Below are 26,269 nucleotides of genomic sequence, written 5' to 3' on the forward strand. Positions count from 1 at the left end.
GGATGTCCCATTCATTTTAATTTTACCCAGAGTCCTTGAGGCCCCACTTGTCAAATGCTGCCTTAATATCAAGGACAGTAATTTTCACCACACCACTAGAATTCACTGTGATGGTGACACGGTGTCACTGCGAGCAATGCAGCTGCCTTGCAGCTCCAGCAACACGGATTCCATCGTGACCTCTGCGAGGAGTTTCTAAGTTCTTCTGATGGCCACACAAGTTTCCATCCAGACCCTCAGTTTCCTCCTGCATCCTAAAGGTAGAGGGTGATATTTCAATTAGCCACTGCAAGTGTAGACGGCTGGTGAGTGGTGGGGCTGGGTACTCATGATCATGTACGAGAGAACAAGTTAAAGGAAAATAAGCAGAGAATGGGATTCCTCTGAGAAGCAACATTCAATGGGCCAAACAGCCTCTTTCAATGAGGTAGGAAAATATGAATTGATACTATGAAGACATTTAGTTCAAAAAGGTAATCAAAAGCACATCTTATGAAATAATCAACAGTTCCACACACAAAATGGAGAGATTCAACTAAAAGGTGAAATGATAAGTATATTTCATCAAACGAGTTGGCTATAGACCAACACGAGCATAAGTCTGCAAACTGTTGGAGCCTCTGCTTTAGACCACCGAGACAACACAAACACCTACATCAGGATGCTGTTCATCGACTACAGCTCAGCATGTAATACCATCATTCCCACAATCCTGATGGAGAAGTTGTAGAACCTGGGCCTCTGTATCTCCCTCTGTAGTTGGATCCTCAGCTTCCTAATCGGAAGACTACAGTTTGTGCGGATTGGTGATAACGTATCCTCCTCGCCGACGATCAACACTGGCGCACCTCAGGGGTGTGTGCTTAGCCCACTGCTCTACTCTCTGTATACACATGACTGTGTGGCTAGGCATAGCTCAAATACCATCTATAAACTTGCTGACGATACAACCATTGCTGGTAGAACCTCAGGTGGTGACGAGAGGGCGTACAGGAGTGAGACATGCCAACTAGTGAAATGGTGCTGCATCAACAACCTGGCACTCAACGTCAGTAAGACAAAAGAGCTGATTGTGGACTTCAGGAAGGGTAAGACGAAGGAACACATACCAATCCTCATAGAGGGATCAGAAGTGGAGAGAGTGAGCAGCTTCAAGTTCCTGGTTAGATCTGAGGATCTAAGCTGGTCCCAACATATTGATGTAGTTATAAAGAAGGCAAGGCAGCAGCTATACTTTATTAGGAGCTTGAAGCGATTTGACATGTCAAAAAATACGCTCAAAAACTTCTATAGTTGTACCGTGAAGAGCATTCTGACAGGCTGCATCACTGTCTGGTATGGAGGGGCTACTGCACAGGACCGAAAAAGCTGCAGAAGCTTGTAAATCTAGTCAGCTCCATCTTGGGCACTAGCCTACAAAGTACCCAGGACATCTTTAGTAAGCGGTGTCTCAGAAAGGCAGCGACCATTATTAAAGACCTCCAGCACCCAGGGCATGCACTTTTCTCACTGTTACCATCAGGTAGGAGATACAGAAGCCTGAAGGCACATACTCAGCGATTCAGGAACAGCTTCTTCCCCTCTGCCATCTGACTCCTAAATGGACTTTGAAGTTTTGGAGACTACCTCACTTTTTTTAATATACAGTATTTCTGTTTTTGCATGTTTTTGCACCTCAGTCAGCCCGGATTGGAAGTAGCATCTCCAACACCATCACACTGAGCACAGGGGCCCCCAGGGCTGTGGTGCTCAGTCCACTGCTGTTCACTCTGCTGACCCACAACTGTGCTGCAACACACAGCTCGAACCACAGCATCAAGTTCGCTGATGACACGACCGTGGTGGGTGTCATCAGCAAGAACGATGAGTCAGCATACAGACAGGAGGTGCAGCGGCTAACGGACTGGTGCAGAGCCAACAACCTGTCTCTGAATGTGAACAAAACAAAAGACATAGTTGTTGACTTCAGGAGGACGCGGAACAACCACTCTCTGCTGAACATCAATCGACGACTCTTCCATAGAGAACGTTAAGAGAGCCAAATTTCTTGGTGTTCACCAGGCGGAGACTCTCACCTGGTCCCTCAACACCAGCTCCATAGCAAAGAAAGCCCAGCAGCGTCTCTACTTTCTGCAAAGGCTGAGAAAAGTCCACCTCCCACCCCCCATCCTCACCACATTCTACAGAGGTTGTATTGAGAACATCCTGAGCAGCTGCATCACTGCCTGGTTCGGGAATTGCACCATCTCAGATCGCAAGACCCTGCAGTGGATAGTGAGGTCAGCTGAGAAGACATCGGGGGCTCTCTTCCCGCCATTACAGACATTTACACCACACGCTGCATCCGTAAAGCAAACAGCATTATGAAGGACCCCACGCACCCGTCATACAAACTCTTCTCCCTCCTGCCATCTGGCACAAGGCACCGAAGTATTCGGGCTCTCACGACCAGACTATGTAACAGTTTCTTCCCCCAGGCCATCAGACTCCTTAATACCCAGAGCCTGGACTGACACCAACCTACTGCCCTCTACTGTGCATATTGACTTGTTTATTATTTATTGTAATGCCTGCACTGTTTTGTGCATTTTATGCTGTCCTGGGTAGGTCTGTAGTCTAGTGTAGTTTTATGTTGTTTTACATAGTTCAGTATAGTTTTTGTATTGTTCATGTAGCACCATGGTCCTGAAAAACATTGTCTCGTTTTTACTGTGTACTGTACCAGCACTTATGGTCGAAATGACAATAAAAAGTGACTTGACTTTACTTTTAACAATCTATTCAATATACCTAATTCACTTACTTGTTTGTTTATTATTATGTTTTATTTTATTTATTATTATTTTTTTTTTCTCTCTCTGCTACATTATGTATTGCATTGAACTGCTGCTGCTAAGTTAACAAATTTCACGTCACATGCCGGTGATAATAAACCTGATTCTCATTCTCTGCCTTACACAAGGAATAGTAGACTTGCCTAAACAGGGTGGGGGTAGGGGAGGCTGGCAACGAGAACTAGAAACATGGGAATGAGGGATAGGAGCAGGGTATTCAGCCCTTCAAGCTTGCTCCACCATTGGGTGGCTTAGAGGGATAGGTGTAAAATGTGGGCAAGTGGGACGAGTTTAGATGGGCTTCTTGGTCAGCATGGACAAGTTGGGCCAGTTTCAATGCTGGATAACTCAGACTCCCCGACCATTCAAGAAGCTCTTGAATCTGAGTGAGGAGTCAACTCAGCATTACTGTATAACCCCACTCCACTGTAACCTTTCATTCTCTTGCTTACTACGAGTCTACATTCCTCTATCTAGAAAATATTTAAAGCATCAGTTTCCACTGCTCTTTGAGGAAGAGATTAAAAGACTCATTACCATCACAGAGAAAGACAAGTATATTTCTACGGTATTAAATAAGACCACTTATTTTATAAAACAGTGACACTAATTCTAAATTCTCCCATAACTGTAAATATCCTCTCCACAGCTAAGATCTCCATCAATCTTCTTTATTTAAATTAATTCACATCTCACTCATCTAAACTCCAGCAGATACAAGCTAGCCTTTCCAATTTCCCCTTTAGAGTACCCTCACCCTGCTTGTATCAATCCAATAAACTGTTTCTAATTGATTTATAATCTTCATTAAGATTAATGAAGATTATTAAAGATTAATCTTTCTCTACACAAAACGCTAGATATTGTCTCATCGATGTCATTTAGAACCTTCCTAATTTTGTATCAAAGTCCTGTCAAATAAGCAATGACATTTTGTCAGCTTTACTAATTTTGAGAATCACGCAATCAGACATCATGCAAGTAGCACGACAATATTCCTTGTAAGGCAAATTTGCCTTTTGTCTATTGAGGAACATTGTCTACCCCACTTAAAGTTTAAACATATAGGAAAAGCAGTAATATTTTGGGAATTCCTACACTTTATCAGAATGGGAAATAAAGATTTGGATAGCATTTGATGGGGAGAGAAATTACTGCAATAGTTAAAAAAATAGTATATAAATCCCATCACCAGACATTTCTGCATTAATCCTGTTTCATACCACCTTGTACAATATATCTTTGATCATGTGCAAATCTAACAACTGGATGCAATACCCAGTATACGGTAGGAACAAGAGATGATGCATTATCAACCTAAGATGCCCAAATTAAAAGCTGAGACAGTTAATACATTTTGTGTTTGAAAGAAGGGCAATTTGTCTTTCTAACTGCTCATTTCTTGGTGATAGTGACTTTGTGTTAACTATCAAACACTCCCTCAGTCTCCCCTCCTAGGTCTTGTCATCTATCAAAGGAGAGAGATTGAACAATGGAACACGGAGAAGATAAGAGATAAGCGAAAGCAATCAGCGGTACCAGTAAATTATCATTCTGTCACTGTCAGTGAATTGGGCTCCCAAAAAGAAGTATTTGCAGTGTTATCCTTCTATCTGAAGTTATTGATCAGAGATTTTAAGAAAGCACTCTACTATTCAGACTCTATCACAATAAAACCAATTGAACTTTGAGCACATGACTGCAAGCATCAAAACTGGTGCTGTCTCTTGTATCAGAGACTAATAAATGCAGGAAATCAAAGAACATGAAAAGCCTTTTAGTTAGTCAACTTATTCCATCTACAGACTCAGAATCGTCCAATGGAGACACAAGGGATCTGCAGATGCTGGAATATGGAACAACACAAAGGCTGGAGGAAAGAAGGTGGGCTTGATCTAAATTGTTGATTATTCATTCTCCTCCGTAGATGCTGTGTGACCCACTGAGATCCTCCAGAACTTAGGATGTTGCTAAGAAACAGTGTATCTGTTTTAAACATTAAGTTAATTCTGTACAATCACTGCACCAAATATCAACATCCTCCTATGTTTTAAGAAAATAACATGGAATTACCTGTGCCTTCTATCACATCCCTCCCACTTCCTGAAATTCCAAAATTCCCACTGCTCTGATAAATGCGTCGTTTCTGGGAACCACACACAGTATTATTGCTTTCAGAAGAACAAGGCCAAGGATTCTGGAATTAGTTGTGGACTGTGACTTTTGAACTGAAGTTTTCGTATTTGAGAGCCTGACTACCCACTGTAATACAGAGGGAATGGAATCCTGTCAGAGGTGTTAACTTCCAATGAAAAATTAAGCCAAGGCCTTTTCAGTCTTTCAGACAGATTTGAAAGCAGCCTCGTTAAAATTAAAAAAAACTCACCATCTCTTCTGGATGTTTTGCCCAAAATTCATTCTTCACAATTTTCAAAATACATACAGTTTAGATGTACTATGTTGGTTATGAAGGGCCTAGGGCATCCTGGCGTGAAAAGCAAAATAGAAATCCAAGTTTTCTTTCAACCCATGCCTCTGCCACATGCCCACTGTTCTGCTCTCTATATACACATGACTTTGTGGCTAGACATAGCTCAAATACCATCTATAAATTTGCTGACGGTACAACCATTGTTGCTAGAATCTCAGGTGGTGACGAGAGGGTGTACAGGAGTGAGATATGCCAACTAGTGGAATGGTGCCACAGCAACAACCTGGCACTCAATGTCAGTAAGACAAAAGAGCTGATTGTAGACTTCAGGAAGGGTAAGACGAAGGAACACATACCAATCCTCATAGAGGGATCAGAAGTGGAGAGAGTAAGTGGCTTCAAGTTCCTGGAAGTCAAGATCTCTGAGGATCTAACCTGGTCCCAACATATCGATGTAGTTATAAAGAAGGCAAGACAGCGGCTATACTTCATTAGGAGTTTGAAGAGATTTGGCATGTCAACAAATACACTCAAAAACTTCTACAGTTGTAACATGGAGAGCATTCTGACAGGCTGCATTACTGTCTAGTATGGAGGGGCTACTGCACAGGACTAAAAGGAGGTTGGAAATCTAGTCAGCTCCATCTTGGGTACTAGCCTACAAAGTACCCAGGGTATCTTTAGGGAGCAGTGTCTCAGAAAGGCAGCGTCTATTATTAAGGACCACAAGCACCCAGGGCATGCCCTTTTCTCACTGTTACCATTAGGTAGGAGGTACAGAAGCCTGAAGACACACACTTAGCAACTTAGGAACAGTTTCTTCCCTTCTGCCCATCCGATTCCTAAATGTCCTAAATCCTAAATCTTTGGACACTACCTTACTTTTTTTAATATACGGTATTTCTGTTTTTGTGTGTTTTTTTAATCTATTCAATATACGTAATTAATTTACTTGTTTATTTATTATTATTATTTTATTTATTATTTTTTTCCTCTCTGCTAGATTATGTATTGCATTGAACTGCTGCTGCTAAATTAATAAGTTCCACATCACACGCTGGTGATAATAAACCTGATTCTGATTCTGACACATAGATTAGCAGATCATTTTATTGATGTGTAATCTAATCCGGTTGCATTCAAACTGGCAATGACCATATGTTGGCCTTAAATTGCTCTGGGACGTGAATATGGCAAAAGTCTTAACTTGATGCAAGCACAATGTACAATAATATATCTACCCAGCTCAGTATGTCATCCATATTAGATTGCAATGGCCACCTCATCCCTGTTGATTTGAGATCTCATGCCAACAGTTCACATCACTGGCACAAGATTTCCTAACATAACCTATCCTGAAGCATAAAGTAAAATTTAGTGAATATCATGAAATACATTGAAAATTAAGTATATGAATAAAACACAACAAAAAAGTCCAAGAGTCATACAGCTTGGAATCAGGCCCTTTGACCTAACTGGTCCATGTCAACTAAGATTCCCATTTTAGCTGGTCCCGTATGCCCATGTTTGACCCATATTCCACTAAACCATTCCTATCCACGTACCTGCCTCAACCACTTCCTCTAGCAGCTCATTCTATATACTGATCTCCATCTGGGTGAAAAAGATGCCCCTTGGGTTTGTAGTTCCTATTAAATCTCCCCCTCTCATCTTAAACCTATGACCTCCAGTTCTCGATTCCACAATCAATGATATAAAAATTAAAATGTGAATGTGTAGAGGAGAAGCAACAGTGAAGAGGAATTAATGTTTCATTTTCTTAAGGACTTCAATTATTTATTATTTGTTGAATATATGCTTGGAAAGGTTTTGTTTTGTTTATCTGCCATCTTTGGCCCTCAAGTCTTTAGCTCATCTGAACTAGCCACTAGGAAGTGCAGACATTGTCAGCACGTGACTTTTTTTCACAATGTCGTTTCTAAGGGAAAAAAACATACATCGAACAATACATTACCCCACAAATATAAACACACAGTGAAATTCTGACGGAAAATGGCTTTGCCCTTTTTATCAACCTAACAAAAGAACTGAGAAAACCAGCTGTTTCAATGGATTAAATACAGGTTTAAAAATATGCACTTGGAATTGGGAACAGGCTATTTCATGACTTCATTATATGTCGTAGCTTTGAGATTGCAAGTGATATCAGTGACTTAATTTATAAAATATGATCTGCAACTACTAATGTGAAGCACTTGAAATTTAAGTAATAATATTTACGAGGTTGAAGAATCTGTAATGAAACCAGGTGCTGACCCCAAGCATCCAAATCTATTCATCTCCAAGAGGTGAGAGAGATTAAGCACAGGATGTCTTTTCAAACCTTTCCCATGCTTCTACCTTCAATAACGCTATCACCGTATTGATTTTCTTTTCAGTTTGTTCCAAGGCCAGGAGTGAATGGCAAATCCTGCTGATTTCAAATTGAAGTTCTCCAAATTGTATCTGTTATATTCCTCACAAATTCAAAAGTTGACAGACATTATTTCTCGTAGTGCATTTGCTCCATAATAGCTTGCTCTGTTAAAATATTCTATTCAGAACATATTGACTGATGAGAATTTTGCAAAGAATGTATACTCAATGGTAAAACCACTCAGAATGGCTTTTACTTAAATCTTATTGCACATTAAAATATTTTATAATAAATCTAATTTTGCAGGGTAACAATATCAGATTCAAGTAAAACATGACTGCTACCTATCACATAAATCATAAAGAAGGGAATTTTAAAGTGCAAATGGTGGGGATGTGATGGTTGGTTTCTGCCGTTCATGCACTTTATAGATGGATGCAAAACAGGCCAATTTTTGGACAGTGTTCTATACTTGATTTTTCCCTGTATTTGAGGCACTACCACTTTGGTAAGAAGCCTTTCCAGACATCCCTGCATCTGCCTGGAATAAGTATTTGGCCCCTCACAAGCATACGTTGATCAGGTAATCTGTGATATTAACAGAAATACAGAACTAAAATAAGCAGATATCCCACTCTTGGCAGATTCAAAATGGAACCACAGGACAGAGATTGCATTTTCTGTGATGTTGATGATGCAGTTTTGTGCTACCATCAACTTCATTCATCTCTAAGAAAGAATCATTGTCATTTGTGGCAAAGAGAAAGAGGCCTGTCGGTGCTGAGGTTTTCTCCCTCCTTAACCCCCGTAAATTACTTTTCGCTCAACTTCTGTCTGATAGTATCAATTACCACCAACTAACCCAGAATCACAATCAGATTTATCATCACTGACTTGTTTGTCGTGAAATTTGCTTCTTTGCAGCAGCAGCACAGAGCAAAAATATAAAATTCCTATAGATTACGAAAATAAATAAACATTGCAAAAAAGCTAAAATGAGGTAACGCTACATGTATCAGTCAAATATCTAATGGCAGAGGAAGAGACACTGTTTATGAATCGTTGAGTGTGGGTCTTCACATTCCTGCACCTCTTCGCCGATGGTGGTAATAAGAAGAGGGCATGTCCCTGGTGATAGATGCTCCCTTCTTCAGGCACCACCACTTGAAGGTGTTTTCAATAGCGGGAAGACTGTGCCCATGATAGCTGAGCTTATAACCCGTTGCAGCATCTCCTGTGCACTGGAGCCTGCATAGTAAGCAATAAGCTAAACAGTCAAAATGCTGTCCACCGTACACCTATAGAAATTTGTAAGCCTCTCTGGTGACATCCTGAATCTTCTCAAACTCCTAGCAAAGTAGAGCTGTTGTCATGATTGCATCAATGTGTTGGAATCAGGATAGATTCTCCAAGATATTGCAGCCAGCAACTTGAAGATGCTGGATCTACGTCCCCCTAGTTACTAATGTCTTTGCTACGTGGAAAGTTCTCTTTCTGTTTAACCTGGCTGGAATCTTTCATACTTATATACATCAGGTTTTTCCTTCTTGCACTATAATTCATAAATAAGGTATGAGAGCATAGCATAAATGCTGGGACCGTGCACAACATTAGCGAGACCGCAGAGAGAGAGAGAACTGCTACAGAGAAAGCAGCAGCAGCTATATTTCATTAGGAGTTTGTGGAGATTTGGTATGTTACCAAAGATACTCACAAATTTCTACAGATGTACCATGCAGAGTATTCTAACTGGCTGCATCATCATCTGGTATGGGAGTACTACTGCACAGGATCGAAATAAACTGCACAGAGTTGTAAACTTAGTCAGCTCCATCATGGGAACTAGCCTCTGTAATATTCAGGACATCTTCAGGGAATGATTCCTCAAAAAGGTGGCATCCATCATTAAGAAACCCCATCACACCGGTCATGCCTTGTTCTCATTGCTACCATCAGGGAGGAGGTACAGAAGCCTGAAGACACACACTCAATGATCCAGGAACAGCTCCTTCCCCTCCGCCATCCAATTTCTGAATGGACATTGAACCCATGAACATCACCTCTACTTTTTTTAAGCAACACATTCAAAATGCTGGAGGAACTCAGCAGGCCAGGCAGCACCCGTGGAAAAGAGCAGACAGTCGACGTTTCAAGCCAAGACACTTCATCAATATTTAATTGAACCATTTAATACATATGGTGGTGGTGGTTGGCATCCGTCTGTCTTGAAGGACAATGAGTGATGATCATTATCACTACAAGCCTGGGTGGAAGTATGGAGATCCTGCGATGCCCAGTCATCAAGATCCCCCTCTCGGCCTCACCACAACACATGCTGGTGATACTACACCAGATTCTGATTCTGATTCAGATCATTGATATAGATGGCAAGCAATCCCTGCAGCACACCAATAGTCACAGGGCTCCAGTCAGAGAGGTAATCATCTACCACCACTCTCTGGCTTCTCCCACGAATAGGGTTGCCAACTGTCCTGTATATGCCAGGACATCCCGTATATCGGGCTAAATTGGTTGTCCCGTATTTCCCCCACTATAAGTAGAGCATTCCTATGAAACCGTTCGTAAGCCGAAGTGGTGTAAAGCGAAGAAGCAATTACTATGAATTTATGTGGGAAAAATTTTTGAGCGTTTTCAGACCCAAAAAATAATCTACCAAATAACACATAAAACCTAAAATAACACTAACATATACAACCGTTTGTAGTAAAAGCAGGAATGATATAATAAATACACAGCCTATATAAAGTAGAAATCACAGACCGCCAGGGCCATGACTTGACTCGGAACCTGGAAGCCGCCAGGACCAGGACTCCACTCGGAACTTGGAAGCCGCCAGGGCCAAGACTCGACTCGGAACTTGGAAGCCGCCAGGGCCAGGACTTGACTTGGAGCCTCCAGGTAGTGGCGAGCTCTCAACTCAGCCTGGGAACAGTAGATAGCGGTTCTTGATTCCCTCCGGGGGATTAACTGACGGACCCACCTTGGTGAGGAAACTTTGCAGGCTCGCTTTGGCGAGGTAACTTGACAGGGTTGCTCCGGTGAGGAAAGGCGAATTACCTGCACTCGCTTCGGGCAGAGACTAGGCTTGCTCTGGCCAGATGATACTGGCACGCCGTACCTTTGGTGACTTTGCAGACGCTCTCGCACGGAATGGCTGAAAGCTGGAGACTATATACTACCGGTTCAGTCAAGAGTAATTGCCTCCAATCACCAATGCCGAGGGACATGGGAAAACAGGGAACCAAAGGGAAACAGGGAGTCAACAGTCTGGATCGTAACATAAACAAAGTAAATTTAAAGGGACCCTGATCCAGATCATGACACTCAGTTATATTAATTTTAGCTGCATATAAGCTAGGCTACATAAGGAATGCTGATCTCTGCCTGAATAAATCATTATTCAATATTTTTTATTCACAGTTCCTCAGATAATGAAGTGGGTCATCCCCATTTCCAATAAGACTTGGAAATGGTTCAGGCATACCACCATTTGGCAGGTAACATTTATACCGCACAAGTGCTGGCCAAAAACCATCTCCAATGAGGGAACCTCTTGTCATCTTATTCTGACATTCAAATGAAGCATCATCCTCTAATCCACTATCCTTGACATTCTGGGGATCACTAAGCACCCTGGTAACACAATGGGGCCAGCTTTTAGTCATAGGTGAGTCTAGCTTTTTCTTACACCGTCAAAGACACACATCAAATGCGGAAAGCTTCCCGGAATGTTATGTAAAGCCTGGTGTCTAACTGTAAGTGGTTCATTTAATTTAAACACAAAGTCACAGGTCTTGATCTTAAATGGCAATTATCCCTTTGCCTGAACAGATGCGGCCTGACCTGCAGTGTTCCTCCAGCGGATTGTTTGTTGCTTCAGATTACAGCATCTGTATTCTCTTGTGTCTTGATTGATTTGCCCTTGGCTTTCTTGTATTCTGATTCAGAATGAAAATGTCGCTGGTTCGCCCAGCACTTGCCTATCCCAAATGCATTGAAGGAGGTGGCAGTGAGATGAATGCTCGAGCCACTGCTATCCTTCTGCTGCTGGTCAGTAGAGAATTTCATAACTTGGACCTCAGTAACGACGAACAAACGGTCATTTATTTCAAAGCCAACACGTATGTGGGACGCAGTTAAGTCCTTGATATTTTTGAGCACATTTTCTGTTCTCCTACATATAATAGGAAGGTTGCAGAAAAATAGAGCACATGCAGTACTGAGTGTTAGGAGGTGAAATCAGTCAAACTTCTCCGCCATTGTTTTTCTCCTCTTTTGTGATTATTGCGATTAAGTAGCCTTGACTATGATGTATGATGCTTAAGTTACCTTGTTTTATAATTAATGAGACAAGGCCTGTTTACTGATCTCTACTGCTTTTCTGCTGGACAGGCAACTTCACAGTGGAAAGAACCACATGCTAGACTGTCAGTGGTATGGATCACTCTCCTCAGTACTGAATACTGAAGGGTCTGGGATAAGCTACTGGAAAGTATGCTGGTTACACAAGGACAGCCCATCAAGAAGGCAAACAGCAAGAAGTCATTATCAACACATGCCTGAGAGGAGACACTATAGTCTAAAATTATGGACACTGGTCAGGAAGCTGTGCGGCTGGCAACCGGTTCAGCACCGGAACGGAGAAGTCCAGTGGATAGTACAAAATCAGGAGCACTTATTACAGAGGAAGAACAATCTAAACTGGCCTTAATGCTCAGCTTTCCAGGATTTTCCCAGCAGCAGCATCTGGCAAATGAACAGCTTCTTCCCCTCTGCCATCCGATTCCTAAATGGACATTGATCCCTGAAGCACCTTCAATTACTCCAAAAGACTGAGGTTTGGTAAAATACTGAAAAGCTTTTATTCGCTGTACAATACGACCTCCACAGTGAGTGTCTGCCCCCGGACTGAGGGGGAGGGGCAAGGCGAACACCTTTATACAGGACTCTGTGGGAGGAGCCACAGGGGCAGTCAGCAGAGGGGTGTGTCCAGACAGGTAACCGAGTTACAACATATATACATGGTTTACCACATTCACCCCTCCTTTTTTAAAAAGAGTCCCGCGGGGTGAAGTGACTGACAATATTTAAAAGAAGTATATTTACAGGTTAAGTCTATCAGGTGGTCGAGTCCGTCGCTGTGATCTACGTAGCACTGGCGATGGCGGTTGTGCTGGCTCCGGCCTGACTTCAGGTGCCAGCACGTTAGGCATCGCTAATCCCTCATGCGTGTGCGTCACGCCCGGTATGGGAGTGTCGTGTGGTGTCTGTATAGGGTTTGGGGTGCACGGTGTCTCGTAGGTACATACATTGGTGGGTACGGGGTCAATAGTCACCACGGAGTGTTCAGGGTAGGGGCCCGGAGTTCCTGCGGGTGCCAGGTCGCGGATGGAGACTGTGTCCTCCCGCCCAACAGGTAAAACCAAGTAGGCATACTGGGGGTTCGCATGAAGTAAGTGAACCCTCTCAACTATCGGGGAGTATTTATTGCTCCTCGCATGTTTCCGGAGCAACACTGGCCCCGGGGACGTCAGCCAAGATGGTAGGGTGGTCCCGGTGGTCGACTTCCTGGGAAAAGAAAAGAGTCGCTCATGAGGGGTGGCATTGGTGGCTGTGCATAACAGGGAGCGGATGGAGTGGAGTGCCTCGGGAAGGACCTCCTGCCAGCGGGAGACCGGCAGTCCCTTTGACCTGAGGGCTAAGAGAGTGGCTTTCCACACTGTGCCATTCTCCTTCTCTACCTGTCCATTCCCCCGGGGATTATAGCTCGTGGTCCTACTGGTTGCAATTCCCCTAGCCAGTAGATATTGGCGCAGCTCGTCACTCATAAACGAGGACCCTCTGTCACTGTGGATATAGCATGGGTATCCGAACAGAGTGAAGAGCTTGCGCAGGGCTTTTATAACTGACGTGGTAGTGGTGTCGGGGCAGGGGATGGCGAAGGGGAACCGCAAGTACTCGTCAATTACGTTAAGAAAGTACACATTGCGGTCGGTGGAGGGAAGGGGGCCCTTAAAGTCAACACTCAGTCGCTCAAAGGGGCGGGTGGCCTTGATGAGTGGTGCCTTTTCGGGTCGGTAGAAGTGCGGTTTGCACTCTGCGCAGACTTGGCAGTCCCTGGTCATCGTCCTGATCTCCTCAAGGGAGTAAGGCAGGTTCCGGGCTTTCACAAAGTGGAAAAGCCGGGTGACTCCCAGGTGGCAAAGGTCTACATGTAGGGCGTATAGCCGGTCGATCTGCGCGCTGGCACAAGTTCCCCGGGATAGGGCATCGGAGGGCTCATTGAGCTTCCCAGGCCTGTACATGATGTCATAGTTGTAGGTGGAGAGTTCGATTCTCCACCTCAGAATTTTATCATTTTTGATTTTGCTCCGCTGCTGATTGTTAAACATGAATGCGACTGAGCGCTGGTCAGTTAGCAGGGTGAACCTTTTGCCGGCAAGATAGTGCCTCCAGTGCCTTATAGCTTCCACTATGGCCTGGGCCTCTTTCTCTACTGCAGAGTGCCGAATTTCAGGGCCTTGAAGGGTACGGGAGAAGAACTCCACTGGTCTTCCTGCCTGGTTGAGGGTAGCAGCCAGCGCAAAGTCGGAGGCGTCACTCTCTACTTGGAAGGGAATGGCCTCATCCACTGCATGCATTGCTGCTTTGGCAATGTCCCCTTTTATGCGGTTGAAGGCCGTGTGGGCCTCGGCAGAGAGGGGGAATGTGGTGGACTTGACCAGGGGGCGAGCCTTGTCTGCATAGTTAGAGACCCATTGGGCGTAATATGAAAAGAAGCCCAGGCACCTTTTGCGGGCTCTGAGGGTATTGTGAAGAGGGAGTTCCAACAAGGGGCGCATACGGTCAGGGTCAGGGCCAATCACTCCATTCTCCACGACACACCCAAGGATAGCAAGTCGGGTGGTCCCAAATACACACTTGTCCTTGTTATAGGTGAGGTTGAAAGATTTGGCCGCTTGGAGAAATTTTTGGAGGTTGTTGTTGTGATCCTGCTGGTCGTGACCGCAGATGGTGATGTTATCCAGATATGGGAACGTGGCCTTCAGTTGGCACTGGTCCACCATCCGGTCCATTGCCCTCTGGAAGACAGATACACCATTCATGACACCAGAAGGGACGCGCGGGAATTGATAAAGCCTGCCGTCCGCCTCGAAGGCAGTGTAAGGGTGGTCCTCCCGGCGAATGGGGAGCTGATGGTAAGCGGATTTTAGGTCTATGGTCGAGTACACCTTGTACTGTGCTATCTGATTGACCATATCCGCGATGCGGGGTAGAGGGTACGCGTCGAGCTGCGTGAACCTATTGATGGTCTGGCTATAGTCCACGACCATCCTATTCTTCTCCCTGTTCCGAACAACCACCACCTGCGCCCTCCAAGGACTTGTGCTTGCCTCAATGACCCCCTCCCTGAGCAGCCGCTGCACCTCCGACTTAATGAAAGCTCTGTCCCCCGCGCTGTACCTCCTGCTTTTAGTTGCCACAGGTTTACAGTCGGGGGTCAGGTTGGCGAACAGCGGTGGGGGAGGGATCCTGAGGGTGGAGAGGCCGCAAGTGGTGTCGGTAGTGTGGCAGTTGGCATAGTGTTGGGTGGGATGCGCGGGTCAGTGTGTGTGTGTGGTCAGTAGCGGGGTATGTGACACATCTCTACAAAACAGGGGATTTATGACAGTAATTGATGGGAGGGGCCCATCATACTTTATTGTCACGCTTTTCAGGTGGCTCTGGAAGTCCAACCCCAACAGCACAGGGGTACACAGTTGAGGCAAGACCAGTAACGTAAAGTCCCGATATTCTGTGCCCTGCACCACTAGTGTCGCTACACAACCCCCCCGGATTTCTGTTGTATGCGACCTGGAGGCCATGGTGACCCTCCGACTTACTGACCAGATCATGAGTCCACAATGCTGCACCGTGGCCGGGCAGTCAGCAGAGGGGTGTGTCCAGACAGGTAACCGAGTTACAACATATATACATAGTTTACCACAATCCCTCACTTTTTAATATATATTATTTCTGTTTTTGCACTATTTTTTATCTATTCATTATATATATATATACACTGTAATTGATTAACTTAATTATTTATTTTCTTCTTCTATATTACATATTGCATTGAACTACTGCTGCTAAAGTAACAAATTCCACGACACATGCCGGTAATAATAAACCTGATTCTAGGCAGCTCCAGGAAACAATTATATCAGTATGCCAATAGAGTTTCTTTTGTCAAACTGCCAGAACATCGCCAGGGATAGCTAAGCCTAACCTATTCAGATTTTTTAATCCAACACTTGTAGCAGGAAGTTTACCAAACTTGCAGACTGATTTCATATTCTTGACTTAGATTGACTTTTTAAAACGGTAGCAACTTCAACCCTGCAAATGTATTAACCGAGGTAGAATGAGAGCTTACATCAAAGCTGTTCCTTTCTGGTAAAGGCAACAGCCAACGTATAACACAGCCACATAGACCTGCATGTGTGCATTGAACACGATGATCTCAGCAACATAAAGGTTCGATATTCCAGATGATCAAAAAATCTGTGGAGCATAGAAGAGCAAAATAAAATTGCCCTGAGTTCTTGTTCTAGTCACAATCTACAGTCCCCTGGACACTGGCTGAGGGTAGGATCAAGACAAAGCAATTTGCCTCATGCAGCTGAGAAATACTCACTGAACTAATACAAGGATAAACAATTGAGTAAGGGGCTAGATTGAAGCTGGCACAGTGGAACAATATGCAATGAATCAATGCCTTTATAAGTGGAAGGAAGGAACTAGAGGAGGAGGGAGAATTCTAAAAAAAGACTTTTCCGATTGTTAGACAGGAAGAGCTTCAAATACCAGCAATTATTTTATAATGTAATATGGAATAATAGATGTCCCATATATGAGAAACCATAAAGGCCTTAATTGTGCCATACTTAGAAGAAGAGAAGTATTCAGTAGTGCAGTCGGTCTGAATTCGTTGATGAATATTTATGCCATTGCAAAATCATTTGCAAATTAATTGTAGAAGGGCTGTTGACAAAAATAGAAGATACCTGGAGCTGATTAACAAGCAATAATTCCATGAACTGTCTGAACCCCATTAGATGAATCGTCTGACCCCAAGATAGAATAAGAGCTTGAAATTACACTTAAAAAGCAATGATAATTCTGCCTGAATCTGCATTGCACCCCCGTCATGTTGAAGCATGCGATCTTGCCGCACAGTGTCATGTGGAAATTTGATAAAAAGAGATGGCAAGGTTAGTCACATCTATAACTGCAGAGGAATAGAAGAGGTCAATGTGAATAAATAGACTACAATCAACTTTACTGAAATTGTCCTGCCATACTATGTCCATGTCAGTCAGTAATGGGGAGGTTGGTACACAGACAGGAACAGCCATAAACATCCCAGCCCCTCAACCCTGCCCTGGCATTCAACATGATCCTGCTGATCTGCTCCAGATCTCCTCATTTGTGCCAGTTCCCCATTACCATGAATTCCTTGATCCAGTATTTAGCTACTTCCTCATTAAATACCCCCAGTGATCCAGCCTCCAGAAATCTCCAGGGTACAGAATTACAGAGATTTACCATCTTCTGGAAGAAGAAATACCTAAACATCTCAGTCTTAAATGATCACTCCCTTATATTGTACCACATTCCCTAATCTACTTTGCCACGGTCCCTTCAAGGTCTTATATGTTTTCATAAGGTCACCCCTCAGTCTTCTCATTTCTAAAGAACGGAGAGCCAACTCCCTTAGTTATTTATGACAGGACAATCTTTTCACCCAAGAATCAGCATAACGTATAGTGGATGTGGAGAAGATGCTTCCCGTAGAGGGGAGGTCTAAAACCAGAGGCCACAGCCTCAGGACAGAGATGAGGAGGACTTTCTTTAGCCAGAGAGTGACAAATCTGTGGAATTCATTGCAACAGGTAGCTGTGGAGGCCAACTCACTGGATAGATTCTTATTTAGTAATGGATCGGTCATGATGAAATAGCAGAGCAGACTCGATGGGCCAAATGGCCTAATTCTGCCCCGACATCTTATGATTTTATGGCATCTCTTTTGGTCAGTCTCCAACGTTATATGAGGAACAAACTACACACCAGCCTCACCTGACGTACTGTTTGAAGTCAAAATTAATGAGGAAGTTTTAAGCAAGGCAGAACACGTGATTCACTCATGGACTGTAAGTGAATAACTTAAGGTTGGAGGTGTGCTGTGGTTGGTGACAGCAGGAATGGAGAGCATTGCCCAAAATAACTCACATTTACACAAATTTAAAAACATAAAGCTTCACAGTCAACATTTGTAATTTAGGGAAACATGCACAGCAATATCTGTGAAACAATGAGATAAAGATCTGAGATTTTAGTGCCAAGTTCTTGTGTCTTGCATTTATTTTAGTTCTGTTGGGTGAAGAATAACTATTAGCCTAGATGGCAAGAGGAATCTCCTGCACTCACTGGAATAGTGAAGGGGAATCTGGTGGAAGGCAAACAGGGTTTGTTTTGTTTTCCCCCCAGTTTTCAGTAGACATTCACGTCTCTGAAGTAGGAACTGAATCCATGAGGGAAGAAGTATAACGCTGAACAAAATCATCTCTGTTCACATGGCCTAAAGGATAGAAGCAAGCTGTAATAAATCCAGAACCTTCATAGGAAATGTCACAAATATCAGCATTTTTCCTTTCTCAGTTCAGCACAGTAGCATACTGGTTAGCGTAATACCATGACAGTGCTAGCAATCGGGGTTCAATTCCATCCCTGTCCTTGAGGAGCTTGTACGTTCTCCCCATGACTGGGTGGGTTTCCTCCAGGTGCTCTGGTTTCTTCCACTTTCCAAAGACGCGTGGGTCGGTAGGTTAACTGGTCATACAGGTGTAATTAGGCATCACGGGCTCATTGAGCCATAAGGGGCCTATTATCGTGCTATGCCTCTAAACAAAAACTATCACTTTTAATCATCAAGTATCAGCTTATGTGATATTGTCTAATATTTCTGTAAAACTGATTGGGATGTTTTGTTACATTGAATGGACTATATAAATCTTAGTTGTTGGAACAAAATCAACTGCATTCTCCTGGCATGGAGATTTAAGCCAACTGGTTCACCATCCGAAAAGAAACACTTTAATTTCATCTTATTAATGCTCCATATGAAAATATGTTATTTGTATCTATTCTAAAAACTGTATCTATTGCATTTTACCCCATTGTAAAGTACTTTGAACTACATCATTTGTATGAAAAGTGTTATTAAGATTAATTTTTGTGGGAGATAGGAAAATAGTGATTGGAGATGATGGCACAAAGAGCTGTGGTTTCAGATCCAATCTCACTTCCCTCTAAATGGTCATAACAACCCTCGAAAGTGGCCTTGAGAAAGAAGGTAAGTGGTTCCTCTCACCACATAATCCACAAACAGGAGCTCTAAAAGAAAGAATACAGACAGATATTCCTGCAACAATATGGCAATTCTCCATTGCTTTCCTACCCCTCTCACTGTTCCTAGTCTCAGTTGCCTTTGAATATAACCAATTCCCTTCAACCTTACTCCAGGAGCTAACTTGTACTATATTTGCCCAGGTACTAAGCCAGAAAGAACAGAGACATTATCAACGCAAACACAAGGAAATCTGCAGATGCTGGAATTTCAAGTAACACACATCAAAGTTGCTGGTGAATGCAGCATGCCAGGCAGCATCTATAGGAAGAGGTACAGTCGACGTTTCGGGCCGAGATCCTTCGTCAGGACTAACTGAAAGAAGAGCTAGTAAGAGATTTGAAAGTGGGGGGGAGGAGATCCAAAATGATAGGAGAAGACAGGAGGGGGAGGGATGGAGCCAAGAGCTGGACAGGTGATTGGCAAAGGGGATATGAGAGGATCATGGGACAGGAGGTCTGGGGAGAAAGAAAAGGGGGAGGGGGAAAAAGCCCAGAGGATGGGCAAGGTGTATAGTGAGAGGGACAGAGGGAGAAAAAGGAGAGAGAGAAAAAGAATGTGTGTATATAAATAAATAACGGATGGGGTACATTGACTTATCAAACTTCCGTTAATGCCCCACCTCCCGCATCCGTAATTTATTTTTATACACAGATTCTTTCTCTCTCTCTCCTTTTTCTCCCTCTGTCCCTCTGACTATACCCCTTGCCCATCCTCGGGGCTCCCCCCCCAACTTTTCTTTCTCCCCGGACCTCCTGTCCCATGATCCTCTCATATCCCTTTTGCCAATCAACTGTCCAGCTCTTGGCTCCATCCCTCCCCCTCCTGTCTTCTCCTATCATTTTGAATCTCCCCCTCCCCTCCTACTTTCAAATCTCTTACTAGCTCTTCTTTCAGTTAGTCCTGACAAAGGGTCTCGGTCCGAAACGTCGACTGTACCTCTTCCTAGAGTTGCTGCCTGGCCTGCTGCGTTCACCAGCAACTTTTATGTGTGTTGCCAGTGACATTATCATTTGTGTATGATGTATGGACAATACAAGGTCTTTTAAGAGCCTCGTAGATAGGTACATGGAGCTTAGCAAAACGGAGGGCTATGCGGTAGGGAAACTCTAGGCAGTTTTTAGAGTAGAATACATGACTGGCACAACATTGTGGGCCGAAGGGCCTGTCGTGTGCTGTAGATGTCTATGTTCTATGTATGAACCACATACAGAGAGTACTTCGCTGCTCCAATTATGATCAACAGCCTTGTTCAAGTTTCTGCATCATGTGACTGTAGTTGCAAACTGCACCCTAGAAATAGTCAGAGTCCACTTTGGCATACATCGCGCAGTCCCCGGGAACCTTCATTCGTAACTTACTGAAATAAAAGGGAAGTCACTTAAAAAAAAACTATCGTAGGATTAGTCGAATTAACGGAGTTTATATAGATTGTTAAATGACTGACAGGTTGTTTCACAAACCCGGTGAAAAACGTTCTATTATGAGGCAGCCTCTTTGCACCGCCTGGGACACACTGTTTTCCAGTCTCCGACTTCATAAAAACTTCGCCTGCTTATGGAGAGGCCAGTTGGAAGTATTTCTATGATCCTCTGACGAGAAGAAGATGCATGACATTAGCTTTCCTCGATGCTGTTATCAAATAAATTATAAACCAAAATAAACTGTCCGACATTAACTCACCATTCCTCAACAACAAATATTGCCGGAACGATCCCCGTTAACCCAGGCGTGCTGTCAATCAGCGGCTTAGCCTGAAGGTCATGAACTCAAACCAGTGGAGCATTGGTGTTTGTTGCAATGTGTAAATAGCAAGGCAAGTTTTGTTGCAGAAAGGACCACCAGTTGACTTATTCATCCGAATGTTTCAACATAAGTAGATTATATTAACCAACAATAAAAATGTAGATATTACTCCAACGTTCTTCCACTTTATTTCGCGCTTGTTGTCAGATTTTCTCTATCGATTTTGTTTTCAGTTCCGGGATAATCTAAGATTTATTTTTCTTTTTTTTAACCGCCTTGACATGTTCCGGGTCATTGGATTTGGAACGATTCCGACAGGCTAGCTATGTTCAAACATTCTTGGTTCTTGTGTTTGTGTGTGGTGGGTTTGCATTCATAATACGAATAAAATATGCATGTAGCATAAGCCAGAAATTCACAATCGTCGCCTTTACGTACTTCCCTTCCCGAATTACCAGCTGTCTGCCACCGCTTTAACAGTATACTGTGCGTGTTATATTTAACCCATTAATTCCCTTTAAAAATCATCGTTAACTAATTTTAAAACCTGCCTAATTTCCTTATGTATATCACCCGTGCAGACAGTATCATTTCAACTTTCCAATGATGGGCCAGTTGGTGAGGTTGCTGAGAAAATTGACAGCAAGGTGGGGTGGGAGGGTGGGCGATGGTCACGGACGATCAGTTTGCCCCTATCGTGACGAACGGAGGTAGGTAGAGGTAGGCAGCCTGGAGCTTAAGAACGCGTGTGTGCTTACATGGGCAAAAGGACCAGCATCGAGAAACTGGGTTAGAATCCACATAAACTGGGATCTCAAGGTTTGAAATAAATCTAATAGATTTAGCAATTCAGAATCTCAGAATATTTAAATTAAGAAAATGCGGCTTACTATTGGAACAAAGTGGCTTCAGCAACCCAGGTCGAGGGGCTTTTAACAGCAATGCGCGTGGTTGCAGAGAGCTGGACTGAACTGTACTGCCATCTGGTCACAGTCTGCCATGTGATAGGAGCAGCTTTTTATTGAGATTTTAGTTAGATGGGCAAATGTTGACCTCTTGTGGCTCTGTTCCCAGGAACTGGAGGGTTTAGTAGTTTTATACAGCTGCCAATTTACAGACTGCAATTAGACTAAATAGAGTGAGGTTTATAATAGGGTATTTCAGGAGCATTACTGATGATACAGGCTGAGAATTCAGTGTTGTTCATAAATTCACTGACCCTAATCAATCTGGTGGAGATTTTAATATATTGACATTATTTGGGAGGGATGGGGGCATTGGGGTGAGGTGGAGGAGGGGTAGGAGAGGGAGGCACTTGGGAACGTTGGCAAGTGGTGAGTTAAGAATGTGGCTGCAGAGATACGCAGACCTGAAGTTTGATGGACCTGAGGGAGAAATCAGATGTTCCCATTGACTGTGGAATTATTGCAGTCAGATTTTAGTAACACGGGAAGGGAACTGTGGGAGTAATGGATGTTCAGGAGAAGGATCCCAGAGGTTTGTCAGCAAGATCCACAATTCCAGAAGATAGGAATATCGAAACCAGAAGCCGTGAGGTAAATGGGAGTGGGAGTAGCATCACAGTGGGCTCTGGGGTTGAAACTCTCCGGCACAGGCTAGGTGTAGGTGGGTGCTCAAGGCAAGATCAGGGTGTCAAAGAAGAGGCAACAGTGCTCCTTCTGGTCACTGCAATAAGGAGAATTCAGAGATTGTCATCTCTGTACAGCTCGTTAGAGGGCCTATGAAAACTGTAGGTTATTGAGGTCACTTTCATCTGATTACACTTCATGAAAGCATCTTTAACGGGTTTCATTCACTGATGATGTTCTGGAAATGCAGATTGAAATTAATAGATCACAGGTTGTGTTTTAGATAATGTATCTATTCAACATAGAAACTGAAATGTGTATGTTTGTCCAGGTCCAATTATTCCCCTTCTACTCTCTTCACTAGGAGAGTGCACCTGAAGTCAGTTTAATAGGTTTGACTGGTAGAATTGCAACTTCACTACACAGCTAGGTAAATTAATATTTACCTTAGTAGAACAAGCGTTCGAATGTTCAGAATAATCCACATTTATTCCAATTGACCAAGCCACCTGGCATCACAAGTCCCGCAATGCTTCACGCTGTACGTCATGTGGCAAGAGTGCCAAGTTTACGCAGCAATGTATGCCGTGCATCATAGTTCTCATCCCTTTCTCGGATGTACATCTGATGGCATTAGAGCTAAACCGGTTGTTTCCACCACCAAATACCTGAGAACTGTGGATCGTGAGCTGTGCTTGGCCAGTTCTATGCTAGATGGTTAAAGTGGCAAATCTACACCATACAGTAAACAACAGAAATTCTGCAGATGCTGGAAATTCAAGCAACACATATCAAAGTTGCTGGTGAACGCAGCAGGCCAGGCAGCATCTCTAGGAAGAGGTACAGTTGAAGTTTCAGGCTGAGACCCTTCGTCAGGACTATACAGTAACAATTTTTATTCTTCACATTTGTGGAGTTTCACAATATGTCAAGATTTTATTACAGACTAGTTTGTACATGCTATACTTTAGTGCTGTCTTAATACTTCAGTTTTAAATAACTAGGATTGATTAAAATGTGACCTCAACATAACACTTCAATCACTCTCAGGAAGAAACTTATGTAGTTGAAGACAATACACTATTCGTATTTAAGCTCATCTTCTCTCATATAAAATGAAGCCACAGTATTTAAGCTATTTTGACTGTGGGCTCACAATTGAAATGTTCTCTCCTGTCTGAACAGCTGATCACTTCTAGCATTTTCAGATCCGATCAGATTTCCCCAACCTGCTTCTTTTTTTGTTTTGGTCCTGAGCTCAGGACTGTCAGAGACGTTTCGCAAACGTGCAGAACTGCCGAAGTTCTGAAGCTCATTTGTTGGTAAAGGTTGCCACCTGCTGGAGAATGAAGTTTCTGAAATTGACATCTCTAAAGTTTTGTTTAACTTTTCTAAAGTTTTGAACGAAATTTTAATCAGTCCTTGCCACAACAAATAAACTCGTTCAACAAATATGAGTTTAAATGAAACATCTTATCTGAGAAAATAAATTGCAATGAGAATTACACCCCACAAATGACCTGTTATTTATTTGGACACCAGACTCAAGCACAGCAAAATCATGAGAAGCCCAGTTGAACTGAAAAAGTTTCATGAACACCTAGGCACAGGTGTTTGAATTGGAAGAGCTACTCCAGACTTATTTAGTTGTACTTACAAAACAAAATCTTACAGGCTATACAATGCATTAGGCAGCTCCGTCACTGTCCATGTTTATATCCTGTCCCACTGAAGGATAGGTGCCCCAGAGTCAGTAGCAATGTGGTGTAGAGGCAGGGGAATGGCTTTGGGAATTCACAGCATTGACCCTAGCTGCATAAAGATCAAAAACAAGCTACAAAACTCCTGATTACTAGCTAGCATTCTCCCTCATGAATCAATGCTCTACTGTGCTGAACAACATTCAGTGAGCTGCTAAGGCATAGACTGTACTCCGTGTGGGGGGATTCCACTGTCCAATACAAAAGTGAACTTGATTGCATTACTACTCACCAACCTGCCAGAGTTCTGAGTGAAAAGCTACTGGACCTGGTTTGCACCAGGTCAGGAATCAAACTAATAGCTGTGATAAACTTATATCAGCACTAAATCTGTCCTTGAATATGCAGAAACAGAATTCAATAATCCTTGTTGACCTCCAACCACAGCCGAATATGATAACTTGGGACAGAGCAGAGCTGCAGCAAATGATGCTGTTGCCTCGCACATTCAGCGATCCAGGTTTGATTCTGGATCCAGGTGCTGAATGCATTGTGTTTGCATGTTCTTCCTTTGTGTGGATTTCCTCCAACTGCTTGCTTACCTCCCGCTTCGCAAAGTTCGCAGTAATTTTATTATCGAAGTACATATATGTCACCATATACCCCTGGGATTCATTTTCTTGTGGGCATACTCAATAAATCCAATAACCATAATAGAATCAATGAAAGACTGCACCAACAGGGTGCAAAGACAACAAACTATGCAAATAAAAAAGAAAGAAAAAAAGAAGTAATAATAATAATAAATAAATAAGCAATAAATATTGAGAACATGAGATGAAGAATTCTTGAAAGCGAACCCAAAGGTTGTGCAAACAGTTCAGTGATGGGGCAAGTGAAGTTGAATTAATTTATCCCCTCTGTTCAAGAGCCTGATGGTTGAGGGGTAATAACTGTTCCTGAACATGGTGGTGTGAATCCTGCGGCTCCTGTACCTTTCTCCTGATGGCAGCAGTGAGGAGAGAGCATGACCTGGCAGTGGGGGTCCCTGACAATGGATGCTGCTTTCATACAACAACGCTCCGTGTAGATGGGGAGGGCTTTACCCATGATTGACTGGGCCGTATCCACCGCTTTTTGTCGAATTTTCCATTGCAAGACGTGCTAGTTGGCAAATGAATTGGTATTGGTATCGGTTTCGTATTGTCACATGTACTGGGATACAATGATAAGCTTGTCTTGAGCACTGTTCATGCAGACCAGATCATTACACAGTGCATTAATAAGGTAAAAGGTGTAAGCTAAAAGAATAACAGTGCATCAAAAAGCCACAGAAAAGTTGCAGGGCAGGTAAACAATAAAGTGCAAGATTATAATAAGGTCATTTGTGAAGTTAAGAGTCCATCTTATGTTCACATGTAGTTGGCATTCCAAGCCATTATTCATCCAAGTAGAAAGTTTTCTAGCTGCATTGCTAAAAATTGGCATGAGTTGATGGGGAGGGGACAAGTCAAATTCCTTCAGCCTCCTGAGGAAGTAAAGATGTTAGTGAGGCTTCTTGAAAATATCAACATTGTGCTTGGAGCAGGACACACTACTGATGATGTTCAGTCTCTCTAAACCCCAACACCATTGATGTAGGTAGGACCATGTCCTTTCCCCCACCTCCCCCCCCCAACTACCTGAAGTCAATGACCAGCTGTAAAACGTCCACAATGTGCAGTGGAGTAGTAAGAAAACTTGGAGTAGTTGATGGACATGTGAGAGAAAATAGGTTACAGGGAAATAAACTGAAAAATAGGATTGTGGGTAATATTCTGAGGACAAGCGTGGACTCAGTGGGCCAGATGACATCTTCTTATGTTGTATGAAAACATTAAATATTAAGACTGGCCAGGGAACTAGGATACATAAATCATGACTGCCACTATTGCTAAGAAAGGTGAGAAGAGATTTGATTGCAAAATAGGATACTTAGGGGCTATGATAGGTTGGATGTGGAGAAAGTATTTCCACTTGAGGGAGGATTTAGAATATAGAGTCTCTGTTTAAAAATGAGGCCGCCCATTTGAAATAAAGATGACACAGAACTTTTTCTCTCAGAGATTCGTGCATCTTTGGA

At 43.1% G+C, this 26,269-nt stretch overlaps 1 protein-coding gene across 7 annotated transcripts in view; it reads right to left on the minus strand.

The window, feature by feature from the left end:
* Positions 1-21,845, minus strand: part of LOC134350158 (bifunctional protein GlmU-like) — a 92,021-nt gene extending 70,176 nt beyond the window's left edge. For 3 of the 7 annotated variants that reach the window (XM_063055115.1, XM_063055113.1, XM_063055111.1), the window contains exon 1: positions 20,796-21,053. In XM_063055115.1, the coding sequence (XP_062911185.1) occupies positions 20,796-20,798 (3 nt within the window). In that variant the 5' untranslated portion in view covers positions 20,799-21,053. Of the gene's footprint in view, positions 1-20,559; positions 20,705-20,795; positions 21,054-21,748 lie in introns of those variants that run through there. The other 4 variants (XR_010018841.1, XM_063055110.1, XR_010018842.1 and 1 more) reach the window with 4 other exon arrangements.
* Positions 21,846-26,269: the final 4,424 nt, after the last annotated feature.

The sequence above is a fragment of the Mobula hypostoma genome, chromosome 8 (genome assembly GCF_963921235.1).
Source record: "Mobula hypostoma chromosome 8, sMobHyp1.1, whole genome shotgun sequence".
Lineage (NCBI taxonomy): Eukaryota > Metazoa > Chordata > Chondrichthyes > Myliobatiformes > Myliobatidae > Mobula > Mobula hypostoma.